Source organism: Pygocentrus nattereri, chromosome 7 (genome assembly GCF_015220715.1).
Source record: "Pygocentrus nattereri isolate fPygNat1 chromosome 7, fPygNat1.pri, whole genome shotgun sequence".
Lineage (NCBI taxonomy): Eukaryota > Metazoa > Chordata > Actinopteri > Characiformes > Serrasalmidae > Pygocentrus > Pygocentrus nattereri.
In genome coordinates this window covers 24000461-24024616 of record NC_051217.1, presented here as the reverse complement: position 1 = coordinate 24024616, position 24156 = coordinate 24000461, and the positions used below count along the sequence as shown (strand labels likewise).

The following is a 24156-nucleotide window of genomic DNA, read 5'->3' as shown; positions in this document are numbered from 1 at the left end:
TGATTTGAGTATGGATTGTTAGGAAACTGTAGTGAAAAGCTAAAACTTTCGCTATTCAATTCAATTTTGTTACTGTTTAGAGTTACAGTATCTCACAAAACTGAGTGCACCCCTCACATTTCTGCAGATATTTTATTATATCTTTTGATGGGACGACACTATAGAAATGAAACTTGGATGTAACTTGGATGTAACTGTAAGTCAGTGTGCAGCTTGTATAGCAGTGCAGATTTACTGTCCTCTGAAAAGAACTCAACACACAGCCAGTAATGTCTAAATAGCTGGCAACACAAGTGAGTCCACCTCACAGTGAACGTGTCCACATTGTGCTCAAAGTGTCAATATTTTGTGTGACCACCATTATTAACTAGCACTGCCTGAACCCTCTTGGGCATGGAATTCACCAGAGCTACACAGGTTGCTACTGGAATCCTCTTCCACTCCTCCATGATGTCATCATAGAGCGCTTGAGGATGCCCCACAGGTGCTCAGTTGGGATTAGGTGTGGAGACATACTTGGCCAGTCCATCACCTTTACCTTCAGCAAGGCAGTTGTTATCTTGGAGGTGTGTTTAGGGTCATTATCGTGTTGGAAAACTGCCATGCGGTGCAGTTTCCAAAGGGAGGTGAATATACTCTGCTTCATGTCACGGTACATGTTGGAATTCATGTTTCCCTCAATGAACTGCAGCTCCGCAGTGCTGGCAGAATGCATGCAGCTCCAGATCATGATGCTACCACCACCATGCTTGACCGTAGGCAAGAGACAGTTGTCTTGGTATTCCTCACCAGGGCACCACCACACATGCTGGACACCATCTCAGCCAAACAAGTTTATTTTGGTCTCGTCAGACCACAGGACACGGTTCCAGTAATCCATATTCTTGGACTGCTTGTCTTCAGCAAACTGTTTCCGGGCTTTCTTGTGTGTGAGCTTCAGAAGAGGCTTGATTCTGGAATGACGGCCATGCAGATCGAGTTGATGCGCTGTGTGGCGTATGGTCTGAGCACTGACAGGCTGACCTCCCACTGCTTCAACCTCTGCAGCAATACTGGCAGCACTTATGCATTATTTTGTGAAGCCAATCTCTGGATATGACGCTGAACACATGGACTCGGTTTCTTTGGTCGACCCTGGCAAGGCCTGTTCTGAGTGGAACCTGTCCTGGAAAACCGCTGTATGACCTTGGCCACTGTGCTATAGCTCAGTTTCAGGGTGTTAGCAGTCTTCTTATAGACTAGGCATCTTTGCGGACAGCAACAATTCTATTTCTCACATTCTCAGAGATTCTTTGCCGTGAGGTGCTGTGTTGAATATCCAGTGGCCAGTGTGAGTAAATTGTACCCAAAACACCAAATTCACCCTGCTTCCCATTCACACCTGGAACCTTGTAGCTCTAACAAGTCACAAGACATATATATGTATAGAGAATTGTCTCTATCTTTAAGTGGCTTACTCTTTCTTTCTGCTTCTTTCCTTTTTAATTTCTCCTCTCTTGTTTTCATTCCACCCTCAGGATGATCTAGCAGAGCTTGCCTCTCAACAGTATTATGTGGACTATGGTTCGGAGATCCTGGTGGAACGTCTCCTCAGCCTCATTCCGTCCTACATTCCTGACCGAGAAATCAGCTCCGCCAAGACGGTTGAGAAATGGGCCCACTTCATCATGGCTGCCCATAAAAAGGCATGTGCACTTTCAGCAGATTAAAAATTACATTATTGATGATATTAATGACTTCCCATTCCCTTCCCCTACCAGATTCTCATTTCTTTAACATTAGAGATTAGAACCTTCAAACTGTATGGATTTAAAGGCGCTTGTTTACAGACCATTCTAACCGACTGGTTTAAAATCAGAGCTCAAAACACATTTCAGACTTTTAACTGACTTCAGGCTAAATTGCTTCTGCTTTGAGTGACCCTAAACCTTAATTTATTTCATTAAAATAAATGATTGAACTTTCCATTTTGTCACTACAAAAACAATCAATATATTTTTCATTACAACACAAAAAGAGTATTATTTGCAGAAAATATGTGTTCTGGTAGTGACTATTCTTAATGTTACACACTGATTTTCAGACTTTGTGACAAATTTTCTTCAAAACTGTGGATTATAAATGCTCAATACTGCTCAATACTCAATCAGTATGGTCAAGAGGGGCAATGATGGAGTCTCACTGGCTAAAATAAGGCTCCACCCACAGACTAAAACTCTTTGTGTTTCAGTCGGGCTGTGAAAATATGGGTGTTTTGTGTTTATGTCATGATAAACCTGAATCTCCCAACTTCACTTTAAAGGACATCAGGTGTGAATTTAAGTACCTATAAGTGGTGATTTTGATATTTAGATTATTACTATCTCTGTTAAAGCCTTGGGTTTAAATAGATCTGAACATGATCCTTGTAAATATTTAAGGTCTGAAAATAAAAATAGATGTTTTTTACTATAGAACCACAGTTTGAACCAGAAATCTGGGTTACAAACTGTGGACAAATCATAACTGATTTCTGTGAATGCTGTCAGCAGCTGAATACCTGCCTGCTTAAACAAAGCCATTTGCTTTAGTGTTTTGCTATATTACTGTAAGTTCATGGTAATTAACCTGAGCCGCTTTCCTTCCGCAGGGCATTTACACACAGAAACGAGTGGACCCCCAGAAGGTCAAAGAGGAAGTGGTGGATTTTGCTCGATACAAGTGGCCTTTGTTATTCTCAAGATTCTATGAAGCCTTTAAATTCTCAGGTACTTGACTGCATGTTCATTTCTAAATCAGTTTAAACAGGCACTGTAGAACCTTACATGTATTATAAGTACAACAATATGAAAGGGCCATTCTCTGCAATCTCATGTAATCACATCATGGATTTCTATTCAAAAATTCAATCAAAAACTTCAGTTTAACTCATGCAGCCATGCAAAGAAAATAACATACACAAACTATGAAGGGCCCTAACGTGATATTATTTTACCCCAATAGAGAAGAAAAATATATCGCTGTTGTTGGAATAAAAGCTCTCCAAAATGGTAACTTTACAGGAGAAGGAAAAAACCTACTGTACTTTTAATGTAAGTCAATGGAACCACAGTTTTTTTCATGTCATTTTGGGCCATTTCTTTTGGACCATTCTTAGAATTTACACACAACATAAAGAGCAACAGACATTGTCAAATTATGTGAAAAAAAAAAGAAAAACGACAAAATAGACAGCAGTGATATATACATATGTATGCTATATATGTGATTTATTTAAAACATACAAGCTAAATGTATTTAACTGCATCAATTTTTAATATTAACACATGAACATACTTTGTATTTCCAAAAGTATTCAGTCACCCATCCAAATCATTGAATTCAGGTGTTCCAATCACTTCCATGGCCACAGGTGTATAAAACCAAGCCCCTAGGCCTGCAGACTGCTTCTACAGACATTAGTGAAAGAATGGGTCGCTCTCAGGAGCTCAGTGAATTCCAGTGTGGTACCGTGATCGGACGCCACCTGTGCAACAAGTCCAGTCGTGAAATTTCCTCACTACTAAATATTCCACAGTCAATTGTCAGTGGGATTATAACAAAGTGGAAGTGATTGGGAACGACAGCAACTCAGCCACAAAGTGATCAGAGCGGGGTCAGCGGATGCTGAGGCACATAGTGTGCAGAGGTCACCAACTTTCTGCAGAGTCACTACAGACCTCCAAACTTCATGCTCCCAACTTTGGGGAAACAGTTTGGGGACGGCCCCTTCCTGTTCAAACATGTCTGCCTTCACATGCATATGAACTTGAGCGACATCCCATTCTTAATCCATAGGGTTTAATATGATGTCGGCCCACCCACCCAATCACGTTACCATGCTGGAACTCACTGAGCTCCTGAGAGCGACCCATTCTTTCACTAATGTTTGTAGAGGCAGTCTGCAGGTCTAGGGGCTTGGCTTTATACACCTGTGGCCATGGAAGTGATTGAAACAGCTGAATTCAATGACTTGGATGGGTGAGTGAATACTTTTGGACATATAGTGTAAGAACCATTTAGAGAGCCTCATAAGTATTTACTCCAAAATATATATTTTTTAAAGTTTTTTTTTTTATTTTCCAACTCCCATCTGCCTTTGAATTGTTGCCCCCGGGCCACCATTATCACTGCCCTAGATGTCGGTTTGTCTGACAGAGAGCGTCATTTGTCATCAGCTTAATTCGTGCTCATTCACAATGGGCTATGTGCTTACTATGTATTTTATTCATTTATCTTATTTATGAAGATCTTTGTTTTCAGTTGTCTATAAATGTCTCTATGTTATATGGTTATATGGTTGCTGTCATATGTTTATGTGCCCAGTTATTAATTGCTCCCCTGGGAGTTTATTCAGTTCAGTTTTGTGACCAAAATTATGCTAAAATGCAATTTTAAAAGAAAAGTAAGAATTGTATAAGCTATGACTGACACGAACTGTGCTGATGAACTGCGGTCTCAAGGTGAGATGAGCTGAGTAAAGTGGACAGTGGAGGGTTTTTACATGAACATTTACATCCAGAATCTCAACAAGGACTAACAAAGACTGAAGTGAACAACTGGCTTTTATCTTGCTTTGTTGTCTTCCTGTTTGTCCCACAGGGCCCAGTCTACCTAAGAATGATGTAATTGTAGCTGTGAACTGGACTGGAGTTTACTTTGTGGACGAACAAGAGCAGGTTCTACTAGAACTCTCTTTCCCTGAGATCACTGCTGTCTCCAGCAGCAGGTAGGAAATAATAATCAAGATAAAAATATGAAAACGCTTACCAAACACTGTCTGGTCTGTAAACTTGTACTATCCAAACTACAGGCAGTTTTCATCTCCCTCTGTTTGAACAGGGGAGGGAAACTCCAGGGGCAAAGTTTCACCTTGGCCACCTTAAAAGGAGATGAGTACACCTTCACCTCCAACAACGCAGAGGACATTCGAGACCTTGTCGTCACTTTCCTCGAGGGCCTTAGGAAGAGGTCAAAGTTTGTAGTGGCACTGCAGGATAACCCGAGCCCAGGTATGCTGTGGCTACTGCTCCGGCTATCTGCCCTGGTCTCGCGAAAATCACATCACATCACATCAAAGCTTCGTGGTTACTAATGATGGCTGGCTTGACCATCTTAACCCCTTTGTGACCAGCTAGCTACTTTCTTTTAAGGATAATCTTAACTTAGTTATGGCATAACACAGGGCTTAAACTTCAAGGAAAGGTGGCATGCCAGATGTTTGCTCATTTACAGTGCATCCGGAAAGTATTCACAGCGCTTCACTTTTTCCACATTTTGTTTTGTTACAGCCTTATTCCAAATTGAATTAAATTAATCTTTTTCCTCTAAATTCTACACAAAATACCCCATTGTGACCATGTGAAAAACGTTTTCTCGAGAGTTTTGAAAATTTATTAAAATTAAAAAACAAAGAAATCATATTTACATAAGTATTCACAGCCTTTGCTTAATACTTTGTAGAACCACCTTTGGCAGCAACTACAGCCTCAAGTCTTTTTGAATATGATGCCACAAGCTTGGCACACCTATCTTTAGGCAGTTTTGCCCATTCTTCTTTGCAGTACCTCTGAAGCTCCATCAGGTTGGATGGGAGACGTCTGTGCACAGCCATTTTCAGATCTCTCCAGAGATGTTCAATCGGATTCAAGTCTGGGCTCTGGCTGGGCCACTCCAGGACATTCACAGAGTGGTCCTGAAGCCACTGCTTTGAGATCTTGGCTGTGTGCTTCGGATCGTTGTCCTGCTGAAAAATGAACCGTCGCCCCAGTCTGAGGTCAAGAGCGCTCTGGAGCAGGTTTTTATCCAGGATGTCTCTGTACATTGCGGCATTCATCTTTCCCTCTATCCTGACTAGTCTGCCAGTTCCTGCTGCTGAGAAACATCCCCATAGCATGATGCTGCCACCACCATGCTTGACTGTAGGGATGGTATTGGCCTCGTGATGAGCAGTGCCTGGTTTCCTCCAAACATGACGCCTGGCATTCACACCAAAGAGTTCAATCTTTGTCTCATCAGACCAGAGAATTTTGTTTCTCATGGTCTGAGAGTCCTTCAGGTGCCTTTTTGCAAATTCCAGACGGGCTGCCTTGTGCCTTTTACTAAGGAGTGGCTTTCGCCTGGCCACTCTGCCATACAGGCCTGATTGGTGGATTGCTGCAGAGATGGTTGTCCTTCTGCAAGGTTCTCCTCTCTCCACGGAGGAACGCTGGAGCTCTGACAGAGTGATCATTGGGTTCTTGGTCACCTCCCTGACCAAGGCCCTTCTCCCCCGATCGCTCAATTTAGACGGCCGGCCAGCTCTAGGAAGAGTCCTGGTGGTTCCGAACTTCTTCCATTTACGAATGATGGAGGCCACTGTGCTCATTGGGACCTTCAACGCAGCAGTAATTTTTCTGTATCCTTCCCCAGATTTGTGCCTCGAGACAATTTTGTCTCGGAGGTCTACAGACAATTCCTTTGACTTCATGCTTGGTGTTTGCGCTCTGACATGCAGTCAACTGTGGGACCTTATATAGACAGGTGTGTGCCTTTCCAAATCATGTCCAATCAACCACAGGTGGACTCCATTTAAGCTGTAGAAACATCTCAAGGATGATCAGTGGAAACAGGATGCACCTGAGCTCAATTTTGAGCTTCATGGCAAAGGCTGTGAATACTTATGTAAATATGATTTCTTTGTTTTTTAATTTTAATAAATTTTCAAAACTCTCGAGAAAACTTTTTTCACATGGTCACAATGGGGTATTTTGTGTAGAATTTTGAGGAAAAAGATTAATATAATTCAATTTGGAATAAGGCTGTAACAAAACAAAATGTGGAAAAAGTGAAGCGCTGTGAATACTTTCCGGATGCACTGTACATGCAAAGATTTTTGCCAATCCAATTGAATACATTCCAATTATAGCTGAAGGCTGAGTGTTTATATAGACTTTCTACTGAACCTAATGGAAAATACAATCTTATAGCGATGTGCTGTACACACTGGATTTTCTCGGTCATGGAAACCCATTTCATGAAGATCTTGACACACAGCTGTTGTGCTGATGTTGCTTCCAGATGCTGTTCAGAACTCTGTAATAAGTGATGCAACAGAGCATAGATGGTTCTAGGATAGATAGCCGTGCTTCAGCACATGGTGGCCCTGCTCTGTGAGTTTGCATGGTCTGCTGCTTCATGGCTGAGCTGTTGCTCCTAGATGCTTCCATTTCACAATAACAGCACTTACAGTTGACCAATGATGGTGCCTAAAATGTTCTGAAAATCATGGGAGTTGACTTGAGGATTGGAAGATGTTTCCAGAATCTGGCACCAGGATTTTTTCAGAGCAAAACAGCATCGCATGTATAAATATTTTTGTGACAATAACTTGAGCAAAAAGAATTAAATACTAATCCAATATTTATTTGTTTCAATTGGGGTTTTATTTTAAAAAGTCAAGGTGTCCCCATACTTTTGATGGATAGTGTAAGTTTGTAATGAAATGTAGGTCACAGTCATTTCTCTTTTGGTTCTGAGCAGTCGGTGATGACTCGACGTTCCTGAGCTTCTCCAAGGGTGACCTCATCCTGCTGGACCAGGACACGGGGGAGCAGGTCATGACCTCTGGCTGGGCGCATGGGATCAACGACAGAACCAAACAGCGAGGAGACTTTCCAGCTGACTGTGTCTATGTGCTGCCCACTGTTACCAGACCTCAGCCTGATATTGTGGTCAGTCAAATACTGCATTAGAAAGTGCATGCTACTATGTTGCATACTGTATACAATGTATATACTATGCTAGTATATAGTTTATACTACACATTACTCTTCGTAGCAGACAGTACAGTATCCAGTATATAGACAAAATCCATCTCCATACTGCAGGACAGAGGCGTGACTAGACTGCAGTGGTGGACGAAGTACACAAACCATGTACTTGAGTTAAAGTAGAGACACCCTAGGTAAAATATTACTCCAGTAAAAGTAGAAGTCCTTACTCTAGACCTCAACTTGAGTAAAAGTACTAAAGTACTTCCTTTCAAATGTACTTAAGTATCAAAAGTAAAAGCACTAAAAGATTAATTATGGCTCTGGTGTCCTGTTATCATTTTTATAACAAGACTCGCTTCATGATCTCATTTTAGGTGAAAATCCTCCAGTGTCTCTCTTGGTAAACCAGTCTTTTAATAGAACGCCATTAATTAGTGACCAGCTCTAAACAAAGTGACCGCTGTGCCCTCATTGGTGCTCTTGCTTTGTGCTTCTTTCGTTTTGACGTATTACGTTTTTATATATATATAGACACAGAAACCAAAAGGAATGACTGATTTCTCAAAACGTAGTGGAGGAAAAATCAGATATTAGACTTTGAAATGTAGTGGAGTGAAAGTAAAAAGTCGCCCAGAGTGGAAAAGCTTCAGTACAGATACACGAAAAAATACTTAAGTACAGAAACTAATTACATTTACTCAGTTACTGTCCACCACTGCTAGACTGCCAACGTTTGAGACTTAGCAAATCGGACTGACTGATCCGCCCCATTTTCCTCAGCTCTCCAATCACTGCTTAGCAACCGTTGCCAACTGCTTTTCAGCAGTTTGGTAGAGATCAACTTTACTTTTTTAAGTATGTTATCTATGCAGTAAGTTAACTTTATAAAACAGTAGAAGAAGGCAAACCCACCTTAAGGCCAACAGAGAAAAGTGCTGGGGTTTCAGGAGATCAGCAGCAGCTGGACAGACTATTTCCTTTCATTTAATTTATGTATCCATGCAAGGCTGAATCCCAGGCTATTAAACCAGGCAGTCATAGCAGTGATTATATCCGCCCGAAATGACAGGAGATCATGAAGATGCTCTGGCTGCATACCGGAATATTCGGCCAGAGTACTGCATCATTGGTGTTGGTTATATACTGCATACAACTTATTACTTATCAGTACACAAGTCTTCATCTGCAGACTTATTGAATATTTTATGAACTTTGTTATACCTTTGTCTGATAACCTCATTTGCGCTAACTTGACAGGTGTTTCCTCTAAACGTTTCGAGATTCCAATGAGGTGATTGGCCTATATGACTCAGACCTCAACCGAATATTATCATAAGTAAAATCTGTTCCTGTGTAGTCTGAGGCATTTACCCGTAGATATGTTGAATAATGATCATATAATAACAATGAGTTTTATGTTTTAATCTGTTTTAGTCATGTGACTTTTTTGTGCAGTGGCCGTATTAATGACCATGTCCTGCTGCATCCCAATAGGAGCGATAGTGGATAATTAAAAAAAGTGAAAAACACAGCAACATGTTCAAAAGACTTTAACAACTGGCCTTGATTCATAAGTAGTTCCCATTAATTACTGATGTGACCTTTTCTAGAACACTGTATCATTTCTAGTACACTTCCTTCAAAACTTTCACTTCGTTTATCATACCTAATTTTTATGCATCAAATCGTCCAACAGTATGATGCTGCATTATACCACTAGAAAGATTGAAATCTCAGGATTCGATTCCTGCAAACCATTTTATCATCGGTTATTTACAGCAGTTATGATCGTCTCATATGCAACAAAAGCACTGAATTCGCAAAGCCAGCAGATCTCACCAGCAGCAGGTCCTCACCTTCAAAGCCTTGCCACTCTCCAGAGAGAGAGAGACATCCTAAACCAAAACGTGGTCTGATAACACGGCAAGAGTCAGAGATCAGTTTAGAGATCTATGAGTCAGGTGGAAGTAAACTCATTCCAGCCTCTGTCACCCTGTGTCTGTAATTCTTGGAGTTAATGTGATTCTGTCTGGTTGGGGAAAAAGTGTTACCTTTTGAATGAGATCAAGGTCATGACTGTAGCCCAAAGTATGTGGGAACAGCACTCCTTTTACTTTGGATATGCCATTTCAGGCAAAAATAGGGTGACAGTTAAAAAGTCTTTAACGTCACAGTGGACATGCAGGCCAGCACACGGGAGAACTGAATTTTTGACTTGTTCAGACATGAACATGAACACGTCACTGTTATCCTGTTAAAATGATTTTGCAAGACTTCTCACGCTTACCTGTTTTAGGACTCTACTGATATGTATGTTTGCTATAATAACCTATACGAGGGATCGGCAACATGCAGCTCCGGAGCCTCGTGCGGCTCTTTTACTGCCCTGTTGTGGCTCCACAGCAGAATTAGGTTTGTAGATTAATAATAAAATAATCCTCCTTTACAGTAAAATAAAGCTCAGCTGATCATTCAACACAGTTTAACAGTAAATGGTCTTAAACTCTGGAGTTAATGTGGAACTGCTGATTCACCCTTTAACCTTGAAGATCAGCGCAGACTGCTGGTCACCATAGCAACACAGACAACAGTTAGTCGCCCAGCTAGTAGCTAACGACACGGCAAAGAGAGAGATTTAAGATGAACATCGATAATTTGGAGATGAATAGACTTATGTGTTTATAATCACTCCAGCTGGTTTCCTGATACGTTTAATCTGCAGTGAGAAACTCTCAAACACTAAAAAGTCGTGAGGCTGAAGTCGCTTCTCGTTCTCCTGATTCTGGTTTGAATTTTAGTTTTTGAATTAAATGGTGCAGTAGTTACGTTTTGGTGCCTCAGGCACCATTTAAGGTGGAACGAAAAAAAAAATTAGAACAAGAAGCTGGAGAATGTGAAGCGACTTCAGCCTCATAAAAGTTCAACGTCGAGAAACATTCTACAAGAAACTGTTCTACTTTTGAGGGAAAGTTTCCTGCTGGAGATGTGAGAAAAGCAGCTGTAGCCGAGCTACAGCTTAAAGCAGAGCAAAGTAAAACATTTTTTACTAGCACATCAGCACATACTGAGACACATTTACAGCTAAAATGGTAAAATAGACATAACATGTTGTGGCTCCCAAGATGGTTTGATTTGGGTTGAAAGGACAAAATTTGGGTTGCAACCCCTGACCTAGATTTAACATTTATATATTCATGTGTAGTTGCGTTTTTTACCCTGTGCTCTGATACAACTTTTGTTAAACGCAGCTACTGATGCTGCTGCTTTAACACAAATGTAAAGTTGGTTTTAAAGGATGGACGAAATGAACTCAAAACTGGCCCCCAGTTGCTCAGACTGTGGTAGATCTTTTGGAATATGCAGTGAGCTTCATGTGTAATACCTCCACTCACTTTTTGCGCAATCCTCCCTGCGTGTTTTTGCTCATGCACCAGTTTCGTACAGAACGTGCCCTCAGGTGGGGTCAGTACATCAGGCCCTGAATGTTTCATGGATGAATGTTCTATGTATTTTGTTGTATATTTATCTGGATCTGATTCGGGTTAAAGAAACAGATGTTGCCTCTAAACTTTTAAAGAAAAGTGGGTCACTTGTCCTTTTCTTTGAGAAGCCACATGTTATGAGTCATCATTTCCTGTCCTTTCTCCTCTTTTTAAATGATTCTACATTCCCTCCTGTTTCTCTGTCCCGCTTGTTCTCTCTCTCTCACACACATACAAATACCTCTGCATCTTTATTTTCCTGCCTCTCTCTGACTCTCTGGTTCTTTCTGTGTGTATGACTCAGGCTCTGGTTACTATGACGCCAGACCAGCGTCAGGAGTCGATCCGCGTGTCCCAGGTAGCTCTGCCGGAGAGCGTGGAGAGAGTGAAACCTTACACACTGGAGGAGTTCTCCTACGACTACTTCAGGTAATGGAAAAAAGAAAAAGCACAATCTCAACGAAATAAACAACACTGGTGCTTTACTGAAACACCATTATGACAAACAGAAACTGATGAAGTCTAATGAAGTCATGAGTTTTCACTTAAAACATCACGTCACACTGATGAGAATGAAGTGTTCGTTGTTCATCGTACTTCAGGTAAAGTGTCACGTCCAGCCTTGCCATGCTTCTCTCAGCTTTACCGTGTCCATATGCCTCTTGTGACCAACCTCTTTAAGCTTTTTCAGTAGCTCATTCAGAACCAGGTCTGTCACATTGCGCTTCAATTTCATATTTCCAGTTATACACTCACTGAGCACTTTATTAGGTGCCCCTATCATGTTCCTACACTCATCGTCCATTTTATTAGCTTCACTGACCATATATAGGAGTGACCAAATGGAATGTTCTGAAATTAGTTTCCATACACTGAACATATTTAAGGCCTAATGTCACTCAAAGCAAAATGATTTTAGTTTAAAATCCAAGCTAAAAGTCTGGAATATGTTTGGATTTCTGACTTTGAACCAGTTTCTAGAATGATCTGTATACAGAAGTACAGCTACAAAGCATACCTTTCTGGACCCTTTATTAGAAACCCCTCTCTTGTGGCTCCACCTTGCTGGTGTACTGTTAGAGACTGTAGCTCATCTCTTGAGGCACAGTTTGCCTTAGGTATACTCTAGCTCCTCATTGGTGGTCAGTGTCTGACCACATAGCTGCTCTTGGCTGCATACTTCTGGGAGGCAGTTCACTCTCAATCTAACAGTGACACTGGCCTGTATAAAAACCCCTGTGACAATGCTGTCATGTACCAGCACCCAAATAGTATCTAGATGACAGCAGTCTAGAAACTGGCCAGTGACTAATGGGGTAGAGGGGGCCTGATTAATGGTGCAACAAAAGATGAGCTGCAGTCTGTAATTATACACTTATATAGTGATACACACCAATCAGGCTTAACATTATGACCACCTCCTTGTTTCTACACTCGTTGTCCATTTTATCTACAGTTCTACAGTTACAGACTGTAGTCCATCTGTGTCTCTGATACTTTGTTACCCTGTTCTTCAGTGGTCAGGACCCCCATGGACCCTCACAGAGCAGGTACTATTTGGGTGGTGGGTCATTCTCAGCCCTGCAGTAACACTGACGTGGTGGTGGTGGTGTGTTAGTTTGTGTTGCGCTGGTCTGAGTAGATCAGACACAGTAGTGCTGCTGGAGATTTTAAACACCTCAGTATCATCTCTGGACTAAGTATCACGTTCTGTGACCACTGATGAAGGACTAGAAGATGAACAACACAAACTGTATAGCAGCAGATGAGCTATCGTCTCTGACTTTACATCTACAAGGTGGACGGACAAGGTAGGAGTGTCTAATAGAGTGGACAGTGAGTGGAAACACACACTAACACATCACCACCATGTCAGTGCACCTATACAGTAAGTGGAGCTGATAAAATGGACAATGAGCGCAGAAACAAGGTCATAATGTTAAGCCTGATCGGTGTACGAGGTAGATGGAGCTCATAATGTGGCCTGTGAGTTTAAGTACAGTAAAGTACAGAACTATCAGATTCCATCTAGACCCATCTATTAAGATTGTCAACTCTGCAGCGAAAATATAGAAAGTATGAGAATCGTTTCAGAAAATTTTAGTTGAACATATATTGACAGTTTTGACCCTGAGCCTTTCTTACCCTCCTATCTACTTCTGACTTTCTTCAGGCCACCTCCTAAACACACTCTGAGCAGAGTGATGATCACAAAGAACCGGGGGAAGGACAAGATGTGGTGCTGCACGCGAGAGCCCATCAAACAGCCCCTGCTGAAGAAGGTTCTGGCCCATGAGGAGCTCTCCCAGGAGGCCTGCATGGCTTTCATTGATATCCTTTTAATACTTGGTGCATTGGATGTTTTAGTGTTTGCCTCCTCCGACACCCACTTCTAACCTCATTAAACCTGATTAGAGAAGGTATGATACCACTTTTATTGCTCCGATAACAATAGTAAAACCTTGTGTATCAATTGATACCGATACCAGCCCAATATTTCTTTAAAATGAGATATTTTTATTTTTATTTGCAATTTGTAGTGCATAATTTCTGTTTATTTGCTGGATTTAGCACGCTGTAAAAAAAAAAAAAAAAAAAAAAATATATATATATATATATATATATATATATATATATATGTCGCTGCTGTCAGAACAAAACCTCGTATCTCCGTTTTTGTTGTTTTTCAGTTTTTGACAATTTGAAAATGTCAGTTGTTCTTTACATTGTATGTAGATTTCATGATGAATGGACTAAAATAAATGTCCCCCAATGACTTGGAAAAAACTCTGGCTCCATTGACTTACATTAAAAGTAAAGTAGGTTTTTTTTCTTCTCCTGTAAATTTACCATTTTGGAGATACAAGGTTTTGTTCCGACAACAGCGATATACACTGCTCAAAAAAATAGGCCTGGATTTGGAGTCACATAAAGTTCCGTAAAGGGCGGAACTTGGATATGTGGAAGTGCAGCGCCCAGACAGTCTGTGGCGGCACATAAGAAAAACAATTCACCAAATAAACAGCAATTGTGTAGAGAATGTGTTACCTTACACTATATGGACAAAAGTATTGGGATGCCTACACATTACAACCACAGTAGCTTTTATGAATCCCATTCTTAACCCATAGGCATCAATATAGAGATGGTCCACATTTGCAGCTACAACAGCGTCCACTCTTCTAAGAAGTTTCTACAAGATTTTGAAGTGTGTCTGTGGGTATTTGTGTCATTCATCCAGAAGAGCATTTGTGAGGTCAGACAATGATGTTGGATGAGAGGGCCTAGCCAGCAAACTCTGTTCTAGTTTATACCAAAGGTGACAGTGTTGAAGTCAGGACTCTGCAGGCCAGTCAAGTTCTTCCACACCAACCTCACCCAGGCAGGCCTTTATGGACATTGCTTTGTGCACTGGGGCTCAGTCATTTGTGTGTTCCCACAAAGTTAGAAGCATAGAATTGTTCGAAATATCTTGCTACCCTGAAGCAGGAAGATTTCCCTTCACTAGAACTAAATGGTTCTAAACCAACCCCTGAAAACCAGCCCTATAGCATCATCCCTCCTCCACCAAACTTTATAGCTAGCACAGTGCAGTCAGGCAGGTACCGTTCTCCTGGCAATCGCCAAACCCAGACTCGTCCATCAGACTGACAGATAGAGAAGCGTGATTCATCACTCCAGAGAACATATCTCCACTGCTCTAGAGTCCAGTAGTGGCCTGCTTTAAACACCTGAAGTCAGTAATCTTTTGTCTATATAGTATATTTTCTCCTAGAAAATCAACTAAATATGTTATTTGACCAGGGCCACACAAATATTTGCATACATAGAATAGAATAGAATAGAATGCCTTTATTGTCACTATACACAGTACAATGAGATTAAGAGCAACTCCATCTCAGTGCAAACACACAATGTAAACAAATGACACGGAATAGAATGGGGAGGGGTTGTGCACAGTTCTATGCGTTTGTATATATATATGTATATGAAATAAATATAGAAACAAAATAAAAACTATGTTTTTTACAAGATATAAATATGGAGATATTTACAGCTGTATTGTATGTACAATAAATATTGCACATTGCTAAGTATTGCACATATTCCTGTATAATGTACATACATGTACAGTATGATTGCACATTTCCGTATGCAGAGTATTGCACAGTAGCTGGTAATGGAGTCTGGGAATAGACTGGTATGTAGGTGGTGATGGAAGTCTGGGGATAGACTATCAGTGCATCTGTGAGTTGAGAAGTGTTATTGCTTTTGGGAAAAAACTGTACTTAAGTCTGTTTGTCCTTGATCTGATGCATCTGTACCGCCTTCCTGAGGGCAACAGGTCAAACAGTACAGATCCGGGGTGCGAGCTGTCCATTGTGATGCGTTTCGCTCTGCTGACGCAGCGGGAGGTGTAGATGTCCATCAGGGATTGGAGAGGGCAGCCAATAATCTTCTGTGCTGTCTTTACTACCCTCTGAAGCCTCTCCCTGTCTGCCATGGTGCAGCTGCCGTACCACACTGTGATGCAGTGCACTGTGATACAACTGGAATGTGTGTGACATGATAAATGTGGACATTAAAGTTAAAGAAATAAATTGTTCAAATAAGTATTTTATTTAAATTGTGTCTGGCCACGCCTGTTAGTTAGTAAATAAAGTGTTATTTTGTGTTATTATTTGAACTAGAGCTCTGTGTAAATCCTGTGTCTGTGAACCGAAGCTTCTCCTTAACATGCTCCTCTGCACCCATGATGAAGTATATGGGCGACTATCCATCCAAACGAACACGCTCTGTGAACGAACTGACGGACCAAATCTTCGAGGGGGCGCTGAAGGCTGAGCCGCTGAAAGATGAGATTTTCTGTCAGATTCTCAAACAGCTAACTGAGAATCATGTGAAGTAAGTCATACAGTATGTCCATCTGTCTCTTCAGCTCATCCTGTGGCCTCCTGCTGTCGCAAATGTCTTGTTGGCAGAAGTTTCAGCGCTTTGGAGCAGAGAGACATTACACTGACCTGTGTTCTCATTCAGAGACTTCAAAACCTTAATTTACTTATTTGTATAAGAATATCTGTTTGTAATAAGAGTTCGATTCAGTTTTAGTTCTTAATATTAAATGATAATATACTGAAATTATGTATTTACATTCACTTTTGTCAAGTTATCCTCATTGAGAATTGATCTCCACTTTAGAAATATGATGAATCAGCTTTCATGGTCATTTTAGAATCATCTACACCTCTGCTCATCAGTCTGGACTTCTGAATTTCTAAATGTTTTATACATTTTTAGCATTTTTAAAATTTTTTATTTTTAAATTTTTTTACTTTTACAACATACATTTTGTAGTGTCCTGCATGCGTTCTATACATTTATAAATTTACCAGTAACCCGTTTGGTATTTTCTATTATTTTTGCTGTTGTTGAAAGAAAACCTTGTATCTCCAAAATAGAAACTTTACAGGAGAAGGAAAAAAACTACTCTACTTTTAATGGAACTGGAATTCTTTTCAAATAATTTTGAGTCATTTCTTTTATTTCATCATTAAATTTCACAAAGTGTAAAGGGCAACAGGTATTTTCTTGGAGATATGGAGATATAGCTGTATATCATTGAATATGTAGAAAATAACACTGTTTGACCATTGTGACGTGTGTGTGTGTGTGTGTGTGCAGGTACAGTGAGGAGAAAGGCTGGGAGCTGCTCTGGTTGTGTACTGGACTCTTCCCTCCCAGTAACGTCCTCCTGCCCCACATCCAGAGATTTCTCCAGTCAAAGAAACACCATCCGCTCTCCCTGGACTGCATGCAGAGACTGCAGAAAGCCTTACGGTACAGCCTTAAAGGGGAATTCCACCAATTTTCGAAAACGTCTACATAATTCAGTTGCTGAGCTGTAAACAAAATCATCCAGAGTGGTTTGATGTGAAGTGGTTTATAGAAAAAACATAGCAGATGTCTACACCACAAACACAGCCAGCTATTTAAAGCCACCAGGGAACCTACACGTGTCTTCTGAGCTTTTATATGGCATGTTGGTGATGGAAAAGTAGTGTTAAATCTGAAAAAATATGTTTTCTTTGGGGATGTTTGCCTCACAACACCCTGCATGTACCTCTCCACCTAAAAATAAAATAAAATTAGGCTGAAACTTTATGTCTCGTGAAACTCAGACATGTGTCTCAGACATCATGCAGCATATTCATAACCATTTAATGTAATAACTTTGTGAGGAGCTTTCAGGGATATTACCTAGTTAAACTCACCACCCTGATGGTGAAATCACTGTGATACAGAATCAAGTGGCTTATTGTTTTTGTAAAACAGTGACCATAAATATAATGTATTATTATATTATTATAAAAACCATGTTCAGTAAAAAAAAGTAGATGAAAATGTTTTCACCATCAACAGTTTAATGGTTTTTGACCCATTAAAATACGAGGCTTATTACATTATAAGGCTTATTGCCCAGTAACTACAGGGACTTCAGTGCAAACTGGTTGAGCTGTTCTTAGGTGTAAGTGTAATAAAACTTTAAACCCAGCAGGTTAATGCAGTAACAAGGCGCTATTGGAGTATTTAACTACTTACGCAAATAAATACAGCAAGAAATGAATAAACTGGGCCGTGAACGCGGCGTTTAATATGTTTTAATGTTCAGTTCCTTCCTCCAAATTATAGTTCCTTAACCAGCAGCTTGTTGCTACGTCAGAGTAACAAGCTCCGCCCACTCACTGCACAGCCATCATTTCGTTCTCCAGCTCCTTACACTAAATTCCCAAACTGTCGTCACCACTGAGCAGCTTTTCAGTTGGCAGCTGTGACAGAAGAACAGCTAAACATCTGGAATCAGCCAGAAATGAACCCAATACCATTCACTAAACTAAACAGGCTGTAAGAAGCTTTACAGACTGGCTGGAAGAAAACAACATTAATACTGATCTGGAAAAACTGACCAAACTGAGCTGAACCTGACATTGGGTCAGTTTTATGGCTCAGTCTGATTTGGTCAGAGTGTGAAGATCAGACCACATGTTTGGCGAATGGTATTGGGCTCATTTCTGGCTGATTCCAGGTTGTTTAGCTCTTTCTTCTGTCACAGCTGCTGACTGAAAAGCTGCTCAGTGGTAACGACAGCTTGGGAATTTAGTGTCGTCTCATCTTCAGAGTCTGACCAAATCGGCTGTCGGTCAAATGTGATCTTAAAAGTGTCCAATTTCTCTTTGTGGCAAAGGAAAAGTAAAAACATTCAAATGGCTCCTACAGCTGTCAAAGTCGTTGCTTAGCACCTCAACCAATCGCGTCTCAATCAATCAGCTTGCGTGGCCAGAATGAACTGTTGTGTAATGAGCAATAAATGATCCTGCATGCTTTATGGCATAATTGCTTAAGTTACACCTTTAGGGGAACTTTAACAAGATTGCAGTGTACATAATGCACATTACAAGGCCGCTGCTGTATGAACCAGCATCTCTTCTAGTCCACAACTGGCCAACATCACAACACCCCTCCCCACTCAAGGCTTTCAGCAATGAGGAGAGGCACAAAGCAATAGTCATGAGTTGGAAGATGCAGAGGAAGATCCTGGAAGAACCAGGTTACCAGTGTGACTGACAGGAATAATTTAGCCATTTAAATAAACTTCTCCTGAACTTTTGTTATCAGCTTCAGGGGAGAGCAGGTGTAACCTTTCCCACATTTAGTGGTTGTGGTTAAACTCTTCAGACGTCTGTTTCTTATCACCACCTGCCACTGCCATGCTGTCAACAGCCAAAGAGAACAAATATCCTTCAACACAGAAGAGCGTCTACTGAACGGAGTACGCTGCTGACAGAGCTGCTGCGGTTTAGGAAGCTGTGGACACTCAAGCTGCTCTTCATCCTTTGCACCTCTCTCCCTGTCTCTTCCACTATCTCTCTCTTAGTCTATGACACTTTCTCTCTCCTGCTCTATTGTCTGCTTCTCTTTCTTTTTCAGCCCTTTTCTCTCTTTCTGCACTTTCCGCTTTCTTGCTCTTCCTCTCTCTCTCTTTCTGTTTCTTTTTTGTGAACCTGCTATTTTATTGTGAAATAAAAACATGAACTAATCTAATTTATAATGCATTCTTTTCTGGCCAGTGTAGATCAGTAAATTACTCTGTTACTCGATTATTCCAGGCTGTTCATTTGTATATTCAGCTCCTCTGTAGTGCCGCTCCTTAAATCAATACTGATGAAGTCAGGTGAGCTTAAACCTGCAGCTTGGCTTACAGGTTAATTTATCAGCTGCAACTGTGTTCATGCATTAGTTCCGCCTCAGAGGTTCAGTAGACACAGCCATTGCAGTGAGTGGTTCCTTCAGAATATTTTGCTCCTGTGTTCTCAGGAATGGCTCCAGGAAGTATCCTCCTCACCTGGTGGAAGTGGAGGCGATCCAGCACAAGACAACTCAGATCTTTCACAAAGTGTACTTCCCAGATGACACAGATGAGGTAAAAGAATAGTGAACACATCCAGTACCAGTCCAAAGTTTGGACTCTAGTGTTTTTTTTATATTTTTCAAAGTTTAGAGTAGCAGCGACAACATAAATCTCACAAAATGACACTAAAATATTGACCTTCTACTAGATCAGGCAGCGTAGACCCCACCTACCAGTGTCTTACCTGATTGGCTCAAACGCACAAATGAGGACAGACATTCCACTAATTAACTTTAAATGAAGTGTACATGCTAATTAGGATGACATAATGATTGGTGTTCAACATTTAAAAAAAATATTATTTCAATTTATTTGTATTTGTTTTGGAAGTTCATACTTAGGCACCTACAGTTGTATGCAAAAGTTTGGGCACCCTTGGTCAACTGCAAACCCAATTTCAAAAAAAGTTGGAAAAGTTGGGACAACAGGTAAAATCCGACCTCCCCCAAAAAACCCAGAAAGCTGTGATTTATGTATGTGATTTATATAAAGTAATCCACTTTCACTGGTATTTTAACAAAAACAGTGCACAGACAAGTTATATAATGTTTTGTCTGATCAATTTCTTAGATTTTTTTATAAATATGTGCTCATTCTTAAATTGATGCCTGCAACATGTTCCAAAAAGGTTGGGGCAGTTTAAGACTGGGAACATTATGAAACCTTCATGCTTGGACATGAAAGGAGCATCTAGGAAGGGCCGAGTCCTTAATAGGCAAGATTGGATTGAGGCTTACCAATTTCACGGAAAAGCATCATCAAGTAGTCCAACAGTTTATAAATTCTAGGCATTTCAGTCTCTGGAATGCATAATATCATCAAACGATTCAGGAAATCTGGAGAAACCTCTTCACTTAAAAATCACAAATGACAGCTACAAATGAATGATCATGACCTTTGATCCCTCAGACAACACTACATTAAAAAAACAGGCATGCTTCTGTGATGGATATGACCATAAGGGCTTGAGAATACATGGACAAACTGTTGTCGATAAACACCGTCAGCCACAAATGCAAGTTAAAACTGCCATGCAAGGAAGAAGTCATGTCAAGAACTCCCAGAAACACTGCCGGATGGACTGATACATAGGGGTTTTTGTAGTCTGACAAGTCCACCTTTCAGATTGATTATAGAAATCGTGTTCTGTTCTCTAGGCCAAAGTAAAAGATAAGTAATAGAAGATTGTTACCAGTGTAAAGTTCAAATGGCAGCGCTTGTCATGGATTAGGGGGTATTAGTGAGATTTGCTTTGCTTTACTGCACCTGTGAAAACGCTGTTAACACTGAACACATTTTGGAGCAGCACATGCTGCCTTTTAGATGACGTCATTTTCGGAGACATCCATGCTTATTTCAATATGACAACACCAAACTACGTTCTGCATGTGTTACAATAGCATGGCTGTGTAATCAGAGAGCTAATGGTTGACTCTCCTGCCTGCAGTCCAAATGTGTCTTATTAAGCTTAAAATATGACAACAAAGGCCCTGTACAGTCGCAATGCTAAAGACTTTCACTTACCCAAGTATAAACAAGTTAAAATGTCCTCTGCAGAGAACATGCTTCTGCACATTGTATTGCACAGTTACTGTTGTGATGAGTCTCTTACCACAGACCAACCACTGATATCAAACATTGGTTTTTACCAGAGGTGGGCGAAGTAAACAAAAGCCATGTACTTGAGTTAAAGTAGAGACACCCAAGGTAAAATATTACTCCAGTAAAAGTAGAAGTTCCTCCCTTTAGACCTCAACTTGAGTAAAAGTACTAAAGTATTTCCCTTCAAATGTAAAGTGAAAGTACTAAAAGATTAATTCTGGCTCTGATGTCCTGTTATCATTTTTATAACAAGACTCGCTTCATGAACTCATTTTAGGTGAAAATCCTCCAGTGTTTCTCTTGGTAAACCAGTCTTTTAATAGAACGTCATTAATTAGTGACGCTGACGTCTATTAAAATGATCATAAGCACAAAACACTGAAGGTAAACAGTTTCCATCAGGGAGAACCGAGTGACTCTGAAATCACTTTTTACAAACAAACAAAGTTTCAGTTTAAGATTTATTTACAACTTAGTTCCAAGTTTAAGTTTAATAAAAACTGGCTTTAAACTCAGGATCACAAATGAGCTCCTTTACTATGTTGATCTGTAGGTCTCTGTTCATAAACATAAACCAGCCCAAACTAATTTACTATAAAATGAAATGGTGTTTGTATAAACTCAGAAAAAAGCCGCATCAGTCACGACTGCATATGTGGACATATTTCTATATTGTCCTCTATTTACGCAAAGTCAGGTTAGTTCATCATTTATGTTGAACAGACTCCCAAAATTTTACGCTGTTGCGCTGACACTGAACCGTGTGCTGCACTGGGTCGGTATGACCAACAGGTCAAAACCAGCTCTAAACAAAGTGACCGCTGTGCCCTGATTGGTGCTCTTGCTTTGCGCTTCTTTCGTTTTGTCATGTTACGTTTTTATACAAATAGAAACCAAAAGGAATGACAGATTTCTCAAAATGTGGTGGAGGAAAAAGTCAGATATTAGACTTTGAAATGTAGTGGAGTGAAAGTAAAAAGTCGCCCAATAGCGGAAAAACTTCAGTACAGATACACGAAAAAATACTTAAGTTCAGTAACTTAAGTATTTTTGAGTTGAGTTACAGTCCAGCACTGCTTTTTACTTTGGATCTCTGTGCTGTTTGCTATGTAGATGACAAGATGTACCAAAAAACATTTCTAGGTGTGCGACAGGGAGAGAGACCTTTCTATGCTCCTCTCTCTCTGATTTTTAGTTCTGAATGAAATCTCATAGTTATGCACAGACTTGCTTCAGTTGGAAGTCAGTACATGTGTAATTTTCTGTCTGAAACTAGATGAAAGTTGCTTAACGGGCTGTTCAGGTCAGCAGTGTCTCCTCAGTGCAGTTTAAGTGTGTTCCTCCTTTCCCTCCTTTCGCGTGACCCAGTGCATCTCTCTCTGTCTCTCTTTCTGTTTCTCTCTTTGTCTCTCTCTCTGTCTCTCTGTTTCTCTCTCTGTCTCTCTCTCTTTCTTTCTCTTTCTCTCTCTCTCTGTCTCTCTCTCTGTCTCTCTCTCTTTCTGTCTCTTTCTCTCTCTCTGTCTCTTTCTCTTTCTGTGTCTCTCTTTCTTTGTCTCTCTCTCTGTCTCTCTGTCTGTCTCTCTCTCTCTCTCTCTCTCTCTCTCTCTCAGGCTTTCGAGGTCGAGTCCAGCACCAAGGCTAAGGACTTCTGTCTGAACATCTCTGGCCGCCTGCTGCTCAAATCCCCGGAGGGCTTCAGCCTGTTTGTAAAGATTTCCGATAAGGTGCTATCAGCTGCTCTCCAAAGAGAGTTACTGCCAGAATCACTCAGACTTTACCAGAACACAGCGAAACTGGACAGAGCACAGGCTCTCACTGTCCTCTGGTCTCTGACCATTAATCTGTACAGCTGCATCTGCATTAAGTTAGGAGTTTTAATCATAGTAGCAATGAAAGCATGAATGCCAGTCAATTGACATGGATTAGAAAAGAAGTTATGACAGTTTGTTGATTTAAAATCTGATATTTTTTGGCTAACAGGTGATAAGTGTTCCAGAAGGTGATTTCTTCTTTGACTTTGTCAGACATCTCACTGACTGGATCAAGAAAGCCAGACCTGCTAAAGACGGTAGGGATATTGAAAAGCATGGGATATGATTCTTAATCTTTTAAATATACAGTACAGTCATATGCAGAACATTTTTGTTGATTTTATAAGTGTAAATACATTATATTGCCAAAAGTATTGGCTCGTCTCCCTTCACGCGCATATGAGTCATATCGCATTCTTAATCTATAGGGTTTAATATGATGTCGGCCCACCCCTTGCAGCTACAACAGCTTCAACTCTTCTGGAAAGACTTTCCACAAGGTTTATGAGTGTGTTTATGGGAATTTTTGACCATTCTTCCAGAAGCACATTTGAGAGGTCAGACATTGATGTTGGACGAGAAGGCCTGGCTCGCACACTGATTCATCCTAAAGGGGTTCTATCGGGTTGAGGTCAGGACTCTGAGCAGGCCAGTCAAGTTCTTCCACACCAAACTGGTTCATCTATGTCTTTATGGACCTGCTTTGTGCACTGGTGCGCAGTCATGCTGGAACAGGAAGGGGCTGTTCCCAAACTTTCCCACAAAGTTGGGAGCCTGAAATTGTCCAAAATCTCTTGGTGCTGAAGCATTAAGAGTTCTACTGGAACTAAGGGGCCGAGCCCAACTCCTGAACAACAACCCCACACCATAATCCCCCCTCCACCAAACTTTACACTTGGCACAACGCAGTCAGACAGTACCATTCTCCTGGCAACCACCAAACCCAGACTTGTCCATTGGATTTCCAGATGGAGAACTGTGATTGGTCACTCTAGAGAAAGAGAACACATCTTCTCTGCTCT

At 40.7% G+C, this 24156-nt stretch overlaps 1 protein-coding gene across 3 annotated transcripts in view; it reads left to right on the top strand.

Annotated features, from left to right (window-relative positions):
- Positions 1-24156, top strand: part of myo7aa (myosin VIIAa) — a 105548-nt gene that overhangs the window by 67955 nt on the left and 13437 nt on the right. For all 3 annotated transcript variants that reach the window (XM_017704180.2, XM_017704179.2, XM_037540159.1), the window contains 12 exons: positions 1518-1685; positions 2630-2747; positions 4621-4747; positions 4861-5030; positions 7540-7730; positions 11559-11683; positions 13428-13585; positions 16006-16159; positions 16937-17092; positions 19628-19733; positions 22934-23047; positions 23304-23391. In XM_017704180.2, the coding sequence (XP_017559669.1) occupies positions 1518-1685; positions 2630-2747; positions 4621-4747; positions 4861-5030; positions 7540-7730; positions 11559-11683; positions 13428-13585; positions 16006-16159; positions 16937-17092; positions 19628-19733; positions 22934-23047; positions 23304-23391 (1675 nt within the window). The remainder of the gene's footprint in view (positions 1-1517; positions 1686-2629; positions 2748-4620; positions 4748-4860; positions 5031-7539; positions 7731-11558; positions 11684-13427; positions 13586-16005; positions 16160-16936; positions 17093-19627; positions 19734-22933; positions 23048-23303; positions 23392-24156) is intronic.